General features: G+C 42.5%; 1 protein-coding gene across 5 annotated transcripts in view; it reads right to left on the reverse strand.

Moving 5' to 3' along the window:
* The window catches only part of LOC138763961 (putative ferric-chelate reductase 1), a 68482-nt gene that overhangs the window by 25264 nt on the left and 29948 nt on the right, over positions 1–13270 (reverse strand). For all 5 annotated transcript variants that reach the window (XM_069939031.1, XM_069939032.1, XM_069939033.1 and 2 more), the window contains exons 6-9: positions 11874–12059; positions 8741–8842; positions 4554–4695; positions 835–948 (exon numbers count right to left, since the gene is read on the reverse strand). In XM_069939031.1, coding sequence (XP_069795132.1) covers positions 835–948; positions 4554–4695; positions 8741–8842; positions 11874–12059 — 544 coding nt within the window. The remainder of the gene's footprint in view (positions 1–834; positions 949–4553; positions 4696–8740; positions 8843–11873; positions 12060–13270) is intronic.

The following is a 13270-nucleotide window of genomic DNA, read 5'->3' on the forward strand; positions in this document are numbered from 1 at the left end:
AGAACAAACATTCAAATAAGCCACTTTTACATGAATAAATTAACAAAAAAACAAAATAGTGCACAAAAAGGCAGTATCTGGTTCACTGACTATTCAGGAATTTGATGGCAGCGGGGAAGAAGCTGTCCTTGTGCCACTGAGTGCTTATCTTTACGTCCTGTTCCTTTTTCCTGATGGTAGCAGAGTGAAGAGGCCATGGCCTGGGTGGTGGGGATCTTTGAGGATAGAGGCTGCTTTTTTAAGACACCGCCTCTTGTAGCTGTCCTTGATGGAGTGAAGGCCTGCAATGTCACAGGCCAAGTTACAAACCCTCTGAAGTTTTTTCTTGTCCTGAGAGTTGGTGCCTTCATACCTGAGAGTGATGCAACCAGCCAGTATGCTCTCCAGGGTACACCTGTAAATGTTTACAGGAGTCTTCGGTGACAGACCGAATCTCCTCAAACACCTCACAAAGTACAGCCGCTGGTGAGCCTTCTTCATGATTGCATCGACATGGAGGCTCCAGGACAGATCCTCCCAGATGTTAACACCCAAGAGTTTGAAGTTCTTGACCCTCTCCACTACTGATGGTGATGTTACTAAAAATATCTTCAAAAGTTTAAAGACTTAAGTAATTTAAATTCTCTAATTTCCACACTGGAATTTGAACTCATTTCTCTGATTCAATGATCACTACTCCATCCACACTACATTTGTGTCAAGGATCCAAAGAGTAAATCTGGAGTCATAACCATATAACCTTATTTACGCGAAACAAATATGATCCAAGAAACGTTAGAAGAAAACAATTATTTTAGTTTACTGTTGAGACTAATTTGCTGTCAAATCTCTTACCATGAGTCTTGATGAGGACAGAATTTTTATTGTTCCCCGAGACAGAAGACACATCTGCAACATTTATTTTCTCACTTGATATGAATGGGCTATCTTGATGCTTGCCTATTGTCCCTGAAATATTTGAAACAGGTTTAATACATGATAGAAAAAGACAATACACTGCATGCTTCAAGGTGACATTATATTCAATAACATTCTTTGTCATGGCAACTACAACACAGCCATGCAATCAAGACCGGACCTGGGTTTGAATCCCACGCTGTCTGTAAGGACTTTGTATGTTCTCCCCGTGTCTGTGTGGGTTTTCTCCAGGGGCTCCGGTTTCCTCTCACCATTCAAAACATACCGTGTGAAGGTTAATGAGGTGTAAATTGAGCAGCAAGGGAAAATTACTTGTTATGTCAAAATTTATTTTTTTAATTTAAACTATCCCATTTCCCTCAGCCAACAATCTTGTAACCATATTGGCTTGTATTTCCTTGCTACATGCCTGAGAAGGCATGGATACATGGCTCCAATCTTCTATATTTTCAATTAACCAAATACTGAATTTCCATCTTATTTGCATTACTTTTTAGGGAAGGGCAAGTTTACATATTTAATCTCATTTCTGCAGTACGCCTCTTCACAAATGTTGCAAGGTAATTTCTTCAGTATCTGAGAACAAATCATGATTTTCTCCCATTACTTCCAAATTCTTCTCTAATAGCTCATATTAAAAACTTCTTATCTTTCCTTTGGACATCTAGGCCTTTCCTCAGCCAATGTAGAACTTCAACATACATTGACCTGGATTTCAGTTTTCAAATATATTTTATCCTTCAAGACAATAACATTTCCATTAGTCCAGTACTGGACTTTTTTTTCCTTTATGTCATTCTCCAGCTGTGTAACTAGTCTCTAGTGAATGAATATATTTAACACCGAGCTGAAGTCAACGGCCAGCAGCCTGGCACGTGAGGCATTGTTTTCCAGATGGGCCAGGATGGAGTGAAGGGACAAGTGTTGAAGATGGCCATGAAGACCTCCGTCAATTCATCTGCGCAGTCCTTCAGTACCCGATAGGTATGTTGTCTGATCCCGCCCTCTTGTGTGGGTTCTCCTTGGATAGGGTTCTCCTCACCTCGGATGTAGCTATGTTCATCAGGGGGACATGGAGCTTTCTTTGGCATCATCCTGTTCTTCTCATCAAACCATACATAGAAGGTATTCCATTTGTCTGGAAGGGAGGCATCATTAACCCCTTCATTCACAAGGTTAGCTTGTGATCCGCAATAGTCTTGATCCCTTGCCACATGCTCTTCATGTCACCGGTGTCACACAGCTGTCTGGGGATCTTCTGTGGGAACCCATGCTTTGCCTTCTGGATTGCACAGGAGCATTCAGCCCCAGCTGATCTTAGTGCCATCCTATCCCATGTCCTGAAGGCAGCATCACAAGCTCTGAAAAGGGCCTGGACCTCTGCATCCGAGCATGGTTTCTGGTTAGTCCTGGTTGTGAAGCATTTGATCTCAGTAACATCCTCAATGCTGATGTAGCCAGTCACTGAGCCCATGTACTCCATTCTAGGTAGCCACTTCCCCAAAATAACTCCAGATCATGGTCTCAAAGCAGTCCTGCCGCGCTGCTCTTCCACCCCCCCCCCCCACCCACATCGTGATTTCCCTGCGAACTGACCTAGTTTGCTTTGCCAATGGTCTGTACACTGGCGTTAGCAGGACAGATATATGATCCAAGTAATCAAGGTGGGGGTGAGGTGCAGCCTTGTACACACCAGGTACCTTGGTGTACACCCAGTCCATGGTGTTCTCTCCTCTGGTGGTGAAGTTCACATGCTGTTGATGTTCACATGCTGTTGAAACCATTGCAAGATCATTTTTAGTCCCCAGCAACAATCATGGCACCCTCTGAGTGGGATGTCACAGATGGCATTATAAAGCTCCTTCATGGCTTCACCCTCTTTAGCCTAGGTTGGAATGTAAACTGTGGCAATCAGCGTGGTCAAGAAGTCCATGGACAGGTAGAAGGGTCTGCATTTCAGCAGAGCAGAAGGTCTTTACAACAGAGACATTGGTGCACCAGTTCTCGTTGATGTATATGCACAGTCTCCCTCCTCGAGTCTTGCCAGAAGCAGCAGTGTCTCTGTCTGCCCTGAAGGTAATCAGGCCATCTAGCTGGATTGCTGAATCTGGAACGGTGTCCTGGAGCCATGTTTCTGGAATCACTAAGGCAGAGCAGCCCTGCAGGTCTCTCTGATTCAGATACAGCCTCATTTTCTTCTCCAGTGGTCTTACATTTGAAAGTAAGATCATAGCGAGCATAAACTCTCAGTCTACCCCTGATGCCAGCCTGTTTTCCACGCTTATGTCTTCTCCAGCTGCGCTTCTGATGGCCTCCCATGCATCTCCCGTGTTCTGCTCCGCAGTTTGCAGCAGTCTGTGTTCACTGCTTCAGCAGGTTTAAACCACAAAGAATCTGACCAATCTGATTTGCTAATTTGAAAGACGGTCCGTGCTTTGACAAGGGTTTACCAACCGCAGATACAACGAGGTGGGTTGGATTTCACTATTGTGTGGAGCAGCCACTATCAAATCAATTTGATCATACGGTGACGAAGGGGCTCAGGGCCAAAAACGTTGGCTATCCTTTATTTCCCGTGGATGCTCCAGGATCTGCTGAGTTTTTCTAGCACATTCCCTTTAAAGTTGGGATGATTCAAATTTTGAAATGAATGTGCAAGAGAAAATGAGGTCGTAAAAATGTTAAGTGGAAAGGAGGCCTCTTGGTTGATGCAATTTTCTGGGGCAGCCTTGAGGTTTGTATTCTGCTCTCTGCAACAAAGCCTTGCAGAACCTTTCAGCAAAAGGAGATACCAAGTGCTATCAAATTAGCCACATTAAGCACATCTAACACAGTGGTTTAAAGAAAAATTACTTTCACTTTGTACCAGAGATAGCTTCCTCGTTAATGAATCTTAATCAGGTAAAAATAAGTTTCAATTTGCATTCAATTCATTTTACCTCAAAGGCAAAAATACACCCCCTCCCCCCACTTAGATAATGTGAATTAAACGAGCAAAGCTACACAAGTAGAGCCCCAGTGAAATTCAACTATGTACGTCACATTCACGTGAATTTTCTGATAAAACATTTTGTTTCCGATTACATCAGGTTTTGGCGTGGTGATCCAGCATGAACCAATGTGCGCAACTAATCCAGTGAGCACATACCTTGACGATGGGCTCAGGGCCAAAAACATTGGTTACCCTTTATTTCCTATGAATGCTGCTCAAGTTAACCTTGGTGTATTGCATTACAATCGGTGTCTCCAGACTTTCCCTTTAACTGGATGTGCCTGTGCTCTCAATATTTGGAGCTTCACCTTTAATCAGCCTGATACAGCATGACCAAAGAGTGGATTTTTAAAAAAATCCCAAACAACAAACTATTGTAATAATGTAGCAATTTCATAGAGAATATTCTCACATTTTTTTTTACACAGTAAAAAGCACATTTCAGCAGATCCATGAAATATTAGTAGCCTTATTTTGCCATAATCAGAAAGCATTTTAATGAAGGTGTACGTACAAGATAACAGAGGTGGAGTCAAAATTGGAAGCTTCCCCTTTTAAATCTATTCCTCTTGTCTTTATGCAGAATATATTTGGGTAATGCACATACTTAAGAGTTCATTGTAGATGTCACAGCAGCACTTACCATCAGTCGAAGGCCCATAAGCAAAAAATAAATAGTACATGTTGTTAGCAGTTCTCTTAGCTATTGAAACATTATTTCTTGTGACAAATGAGCATTGGATGATTCCATTTTTATTAGCCACAGTGATATCATCTACTTTATCCTGTAAAACAAAGTAACATTTTACACTATATACAGTACAACCAGTAATACCTCTTATGTTTCAGATGCTCTATACTTGGCTATTTTGGGGTCATTCTGAAGCAGTTACACTCATGTGAATATAGGGGAGCAATGGGGAGGGGGGGGGGGGGGTTGGTTTTTTTTACATACACATATATTGTCCATATATATTTGTCTTTATATGTATTTTATTATAATTGAATGTAATCGTGGTTTCAAACTTTAAAAATAAAGTATACAACAATTAACATGACTATACATCACACTTTGTGAGACAGTCGTAAAACCAAGGATTTTGAAAAGGTTTAAGGTGGTGTTTTACTGCTTGCTAACCTTTTTCTCATCCAATTTACTTAGTAGCCTTCCTTCAAAATTTCCCGCCTTCCAATTATTTAATTTCCCTGGTTGTAATTATAGATGTGTTTTAATCCCAGATGGTTTAAAGTTCTGCTGCCATTTCCTTTCCATACCTGCTCAAGATGGACATTTTTTTGGTTGGCCCAATTAGAGAATCATCTATCTGCCCATCACACCACTGCCTGCCATGCTCTTCCTACTGAATGCCCTGTTTTATCATCTGTTTGCTTCCTGGCAAGTTTCCTATGTCAGGTCTGAAGGTTATGTCTGGATCTTTCAGGAATCTCTGATTGTGCCTGAATTCATTGCTTCTCTTATCCCTCAAATCAGTCTGCAAATTTCATATCATCTTTCATCCCATTGCAAGCCTCTCAGTATGCCTTTGATAATCAATAGCTTCAGGAGGTCACTCATTTACAATTCCCTTTTACAAATAGTGGTTCAATGTACCACCTCATTTCATCTTGATCAATTTTAATCCAACAGGGTTGGCAAACTATCGGCTCCCTCCCACTGTCCATACTCTATTCTCTGATTAATGTGTCACTTTCCTGGGATAAGGAAGTACAGCTACAAGGATAGATTAGAGAACTGGGACTATTCTATTGAGATAGCTTACAGGGAAAGGGGTCAGGCAGAGCAGAAAGGAGAAGCTATTTCCTTTTGAGCAGCTCAGGACTAGAAGTTCCAAATGAAAATAAAATTAAGAGTGACACAAGGAAAACAACAGTTTTAGTGCAGCATTGGGTCAGAATTTGTGTGCAATCTTCCAACTGTGGTGGAGATAGTTTCCATTGAGGCCTTCAGAGGGTCATAGACTCATGCAGCATAAAAACAAGCCATTCAATCTTTTGTGTCCACACCAAGCAGCGGGCACCTTTCTGCATTAATTTCATCTTCGAGCAATGAGTCCACTGTCTTCAATACCAAGTCAATTCAAGTATTCTTCTAACACTGCTTATGTCAGGAACTCTACTCCCATCGCTTTCTCCAGCAGTTTATGCTAGGTGCTCACCGCTCACTGTGCAAAATGGTCTCCTTAAATCCCCTGTAATTCTATGTCCACTTGTTTCTTTAAGCCTGATAAGGGGACATGTTTCCAGCAGCCAACCCTATCTATATTCCTCAACTTTCTCCACTCCAGAGAAAACAGAGCTAGCTTCAACAGTCTCTCCTCAGTGAAAATACTTCATCCCAGAGAGCAATCTGGTGAATCTCGACAGCACCCTCTGCAATTCCATCACATTTTGGATAATGCACAATTTTTAAAAAAATGTAATGCTATGGAGAGGGGTTGTAGGGTAAAAATGGAGAATTGCACTGGTAGAGAAGGTCATGGCGATGGCGGCCAAATAGCCTCAATCTGCGCCAGACTCATTCTATGACTTGAACTACCAAAGTAAGTTTTCTAGTTGTCCATTTGCCTGAAGATTTTGACCAGTATTACATATGTGACCCAATTACTTCTCACTTCATCTCAAAGGCCATTTACCCTTTGATATCTGCCCCAGTATCTCATTGGTTTCAAGCCTAGTTTCAAAATTACTCAAACATTTATTACAGCACAGATAGTGGAGTTAAACAAGAAAGTCTGCAGATGGCGTGATTGTAGTTTAATGCGCAAAGGTGCTGGAGAAACTCAGCTTATCATACAGTGCTAATTATGGCAAAGATTAAAAAAACTAACATTTCTGGCTTGAGCCCATCATCAAGGTATGAGCAAAAAGCAAGCAGTTGCCTGAGTAAAATAGTGGGGGAGGAGCAGGAGCACAGGCCCACTGCCAAGAGGTCATCGGTGGATTTGGGCAAAAGGCAGAAGAGATGGGAATTAATAGCTCTCTGAAAGGAGGGAAGGGGTGGGAACTGGAGGAAAAAAGACAGAAGGAAAGATAGAGAGACAGGGGACAGGCCTAATGGAAACCAGAGAAGTAATTGTTAATGCCATAAGGTTGGAGAGTGCCCAGGCAGAGTACTAGGTGCAGTTCCTCCATTTTTCGCATGGCTTTGATTTGATATTTGCATGAGACCATGGGCAAACACGTCAGGGTAGGAGTGGGCATGAAAATGAAATGATTGCCTGCAGGGAGATCACTGCTATTGCAGCAGACTGAGCAAAGGTGCTCAATGAAACACTTTCCCAGTCTGCGACCAGTCACTCCAAAGTAGAGGAGACCACAATGGGAGCACCAGATGAAGTAGTTGACCCCTGCAGATTCACAAGTGAAATGTTTCCTACAAATACACCAATTCTCACAATTACCTCAAGTACTGCTCTTCACACCCTGTCCCCCATAAGGATTTAATTCCTTTCTCTCATTTCCTTTGTCTCTGGGGCATCTGTTCTCAGGATGGTATTCCATTCCAGATCATCTGAGATGTTCTCCTTCTTTAAAGAATATGTGATTTCCCCTCTACCACCATCAACTCAGTACTTACCCACACCTTCTCCATTTTCTGCACACCTGCCTTTAGACGCAACAAGGACAGGACTCCCCTTGATTTAACTTACCACCCTCACAGCCTCCGCATTCATCATCTTATCCTCGATAAGTTCCACCACCTGCAACATGATCCCACCACCCGACACAATGTCCCTCCACCTTCTGCAGGGACCGCTCGCTCATTGACTCCCTCGTCCATTCATTGCTTCCTACTAATCACCCCTTTGGTACCTACCGCTGGAAATGCACCCATATCTCCTCCCTCAACACTATTAAGGGCGCCAGGCAGTCACTCCAAGTGAAGCGACACATCACTTATGAATCTTTCTTTTCCCATTCCTCCAACTCCCCACCCCTTCTCTCCATTCAGAGACCTATTCCTTTCCCATTACTTCCCAGCATTTTTCTCTTCTGCCCTCCTACCCATATCCACTCCTCTTCCCCCTGTCCCTCCCACCACACCCCCCCCCCCCACACCATTTTATTCAGACATCTGCCTGCTTTTATCTCATAAAGCAAAGGGCTCAGGCCCAAAATATTGGTCACGCAAGTAAAAAAGTAAAACACAAAAATCTATAGACACCATGGTTGAAGTTAAAAACACAACTGCTGGAGAAACTCAGCAGGTGAATCAGTGTCCTTTTCATAACAAAGGTATATATAACAAAAAAATTTCCGTAGCTTGATGCCTGAAAGCTCAAGCCTGAAATGTCAGTTATATATTTTTACCTTTGCTGTCTAACCATATAACCATTTACGAAGCTAAAGGACACTGTTTGATCTGATGAGTTTCTCCAGCATTGTGTTTTTACTACATTGGTCATGTATGTTTGCTGTGTGACCTGGTGAATTTCTTAAGCACTTTTGTGTATTAAATGGGACAGATAGTGTTTTTCGAACATAAAACAAAGGAAAAGTTTTCACAGAGAGGGTTTTGAAGGTGTGAATCTTAAACTGCTGCAAGACTACAAGAGGACACAGAATTCGATGCCCCAAAACAGTCCGCATATTGGCATTTACACTCCGTACAAGCACGTCAATCCAGATTTTAGGTTGAATGGCACATGTTCAGTGAAGCACATTCACTGAATGAAGATCAAAGCTCCAGACCTTTCACCTGCAAACCCATGGCTAAAACACTTCCACAATGCTCCACTGTCATTTTACAGGAAGTTTACAGCATTATGTTTCATAGGGTTCATTCGTGTAGAAATGGAAAATGGTTACCAGCTGCTCAATGCGAGGAGGTGACCGTCCTGTGGAATAGGCACGCTGAACTCGTATTCTTTCAGATCTGTCTGTACCACAAATGTAGACATCATCATTACCCTATTAGAAAGAACATTGAGCCACAGTCAGTGAATAATATACCTTGCAGTTAATATTTTGTTGTTGGTTATCCCAATTCAAGTCAAACACAAGGCGTAGCGGTTAGTGCATTGCTGTAACAGCGCTAGCAACCAGGGTTTAAATCTGGCACTGTACGTGTCTGTTTGGGTTTCCTCCGGGCACTCCAGTTTCCTCCCACCTTTTTAAAATGTATGAGGGTTGTAAGTTAATTGGGCAGCATGGGCTCATGGGCCAGAATGTACTGTGCTGTCTGTCCAAATTTAAATTTATATAGTATATTGTAATCTCTGGGCATGTCAAACTATATAAAAATAGTCATTCTGATATTACAAATGCAAAAACCAGTTTTATAGTCTATGAGGTTAAAGATTATTTTTAAAAAGTTGCTACTCCCACTCCACACATAAATAAAATATGCGTCAGGGTCCCTTCTGTCATTTAAGAGAAGGTTGGATGTGTACGTGGAGGTGAGGGGGTTGGAGGGTTATTGGCGGAGAGCGGGAGGTTTGAACTAGTGTTGTTCCAGTGAACCGGAGCGGACTCGAAAGGCCGACATGGCCTGTTTCCGCTCCGTAAATTGTTATATGGATATATAGTAATTTTGTTTGACATCACTGAATCTTTCAATGTAACTGCAGAAAATAGACTATTCTGCATTGAAGAGTTATCAGAAAGGCAGTCAGCTAATCAATCATTAGCTGTCATGAAACCCTAATCAATAGAACCTTTCATAAAGCCACTTTGTTCTTGGATATTTGCGGCTTTTGTTTTTATGCTACGCCTTCTGTGTAAAAGGCACCAACATGGGATGGTAGGGGGGGTCCATTCCAGTCCCAGCTTTTTTTTCTGGCAGCAGAGTTAGAAACCGCACCAGAATTCCGGAAGGGCAATCCAGCATTTGGGGACCAACTCGGGTAAGGATGTGCAAATGTACCTTTTTTTTGTGTATTTACAGGTCAGCATTTAAAACCTGGAGAAGACATTCAAGTGGGACAAAAATAAAAATCTTTTTATTAATAATGCCGCTGTCCCGCTCTCTCCTGGCAGCCCACAATTATCCAGCAAAAGTAAAAGGCAGAGTCGATCTGGCTGACAGCGAGTAATTCACGAGGGAACACCTGAGTGGCAGGCACTTGGGGGTTTAGCCCATCTCGGATGTCTATGCATGCTATCAAAAGTGCATAGGTCTGAAATGAGCTGGAGATGAAATGGCTGGAGCTGGAGATGAAACGAGCTGGTGGTGAAATAGTGATGCTGTAGTGGGCCGAGCGACCGTGAGAGTAAACGGGCGGAACACCCGCAACGCGCAGCCGGTCCAAGATGGTGTGGGCTCCCCTTCACTGCTGAGAAGGAGCCCGTGCCTAGCGTCACACGTGGGCTAAGGAGCCCTCTACTTCCGCGTTGTGGCCCACCTAGCGGAGAGTGACACCAAGGTGTGATGACATCACTTCTGGAAGCCTGCGGGTACGTCACCGGAAATGGGTGGGCCAGCGCGGCAACGCGGCAAATTCAAACCAATAAAATCCTTCTTTGGTTCACCCTCACACAGTGTAGACGTTTCTTTATTCAGTAGCACTGCCGTAGCAGTCATTACAGACTCTACTAGACTCATTAGGTGGATGAAGCACTGATGTGTTACTGGGAGGAGAATGAGAGATGATTTTGACAGGACAGATGTGGGTTGGCTTTTGGTCTTTCAAAATAGGGCTTGATCATTCATGAATAAGATAAAAAGTATCAAAAAGGTACTAAATCTGGAACTCTACAAAAGAAGGGTGTGGATGCTCCATTGCTGAATGTATTCAAGGACTGTCACTGACAGACCTTCAGATGTTAAGGGAGAGGAGATTAGTGTTAGAGAGTGGCATTGTGATAAAAGGCCAGCCCCCACACCTATCCCACCGGCCCACTTTCAGCTGTCCCCAGTCACCTTGTGCCATGAGCAAGGTGGTCTGCGGGTTTCTCCTCAGTTTGAACAGTCTGATGCCCACCGCCCCACTCCCCCTGACAGCCTCCCACCAGCCCCCAATGATAGATAGTGGTAATTAGTAAGGAATTGCATAAGGTGGTATGTGAGTGGAAAGAAAAAGTTTGAAAACCACTGTTTTAATCGTACCTAATTGACCCATTATGTGCATGGTTTCATAACTCCAAAGGAGGCTAATGATAATTTTTCTCAAGCAAAATATTTCATAACAATTGGGACCATAGCAGTGGTTCTCAACCTTTTGTTTCTCACTCACACTCCACCTTAAGTAATCCTTTACTAATCACAGAGCACCTATGGCATAGGGATTACTTAAGGTGGTATGTGAGTGGAAAGAAAAAGGTTGAAATTTACTGCTATTGATCAATTCTTGCATCAGATTTTCCCATGATCTTTTATAAATTGTGCACATATTTGCCCATGATCTTTTATAAATTCCCACTATGGTTTTCACATGCTCTTCTATTAATTGTGGTGTGTTAATAAAAGTAACGTTTGATTGCAAACCTGTGTGTCCAGACTTGTCTCTCTTGAACCTGACCTGAACTCTTGAATCTCAACGCAACAATGACCAGTGTGGGGACTGACAGCAGGCCACTGGGAGAGTCTCCCGACATCCCGCCAGCAGCTGCCAGTGATAGATAGTGAAGACGCTAGTGAGCCACGCAGCGAAGATGTTCACTGTTGGCGTTACTCACCATTATCACCCTAATTTCAACTTCGCATGCAAGACCTGAAGAATATTTTTGAGCCATTTTTGGGGAAAAAAGTGGGTCTAACAAGCTGTCAAATATGATATGTTATATGTGACACACGTCCTGCCTCTTAATGCTGGATCTTCCTTACGGCAATGTCATGGGATTCCTGTGTAAAAAGCTTCAACGTTTCCCTTTCGGAATGACCACTGGAATGCAGTATTAGCAATGAAGTGACTACCAATGCACAAACTGTTCAAACAACCAGAGTAACACTTGATTCGTTTCTAAAGTTGCTATTTTTACATGTTATTCCAAGATTCCTTACCATTATTTTGTCATCCGAGAAACCAATTGAGATGTAGCCGCTTGATTTCCCACTCATTTCAAATCGCAATCCTTCATCATTTAGTTTAGTGGATGACATAAAGTAACAATTTGGATCCGTGGCTGGATTGCATTGTGCAGGATTATTGAAGCAAAATTTAGTAGTCCCACATCCATCAACAGTGATCTAGATCGAAAGAAAACTGTTAATGTCTTATAGTTACTTCATTGTTCAGTTCCTGGTCTCAAATAGTTGTTAACGGTGAACTGGCATTTAGATGCCTATTCTGCTGGCAATTTTTTAAAGGTCTTTGAATGGTTTAAGGAGTATATAATGCCAAATTTCCTATTATCAGGCAAGAATAATTTATGAGCAGAATAAAGAAACCTCTCAGATATTTTGCCCAACGTAAAACATCGACAGAATAAAAAATGTATGGAGAGCTATGGACTGGGTGCCAGAAAGTGGGGCCAGGCAGAATAATAATTTGGCACAAACTAGAAGGACGAAAGGGTTTGTTTTAATGCTTTAATGTTCTATGGTTCTTTGTGAAGGAATAAAATGCTGTGGCACCATTGGAAGCATAATCCTACACACAAATTCTCTACATAGATGGAGTCTGTACTGACTCTCAGAATAACCCACTCCACCACTTATTCTCTCTCACATTCCCTGTGATTTTACCCTGATGCCCCTGCCACCTAACCACACCAGGGAGAATTTAAAGCAGTCAATAAACCTAACAACCAGATAAACAAGAAAATCTGCAATACACAAAGGTGTTTGAGAAATTCATCAGGTCACACAGAATCCATAGGAAGTAAAGAGTTATGAACAATTCAGGCCTGGGCACCTTGTCAGGTTAAAGCAAGGATGTTTCCTATGGTAGGGCGGGTCAAGGACAAGAGGGCACAATCTCAACATAAAAGGGCATCAATTTAAAACAGAGATGCATAAAAATGTCTTCGGTCAGAGGGTCATGAGTATGTGGAACTTCCCCCCCCCCCACCCCCACCACAGACGGCTGTAGAAGTGAGGTAGTTGTGTACATTTAAGACATAGATCGGATGGTGCAGACTCAATGGGCCAATGGGTATACTTCTGCTCCTAAATCTTGTGAACAAATTTCACAGATTAACCATCCGTTGGTTAATGCAATTTCACTGTGCTTAAATCCTAAAGTTGTTCCATCTTGTCCGAGGCTCTCCTACCATGGGAAACAATCTTTAAACCTCGACTCGGTCGTGCTTTTCAGCATTTGAAATGTTTCAATGAGATTTCCCTCCACCACTCATTCTCCTAAATTCCAACAAATATAGGCCAAGTGCCATCAAACGTTCCTCATTCCTGGAATCATCCTTGTCAACCTCCTTTGAACCCTCTCCAATGTCAGCATA

The sequence above is a fragment of the Narcine bancroftii genome, chromosome 5 (assembly GCF_036971445.1).
Source record: "Narcine bancroftii isolate sNarBan1 chromosome 5, sNarBan1.hap1, whole genome shotgun sequence".
In the NCBI taxonomy this organism is placed as follows: Eukaryota; Metazoa; Chordata; class Chondrichthyes; order Torpediniformes; family Narcinidae; genus Narcine; species Narcine bancroftii.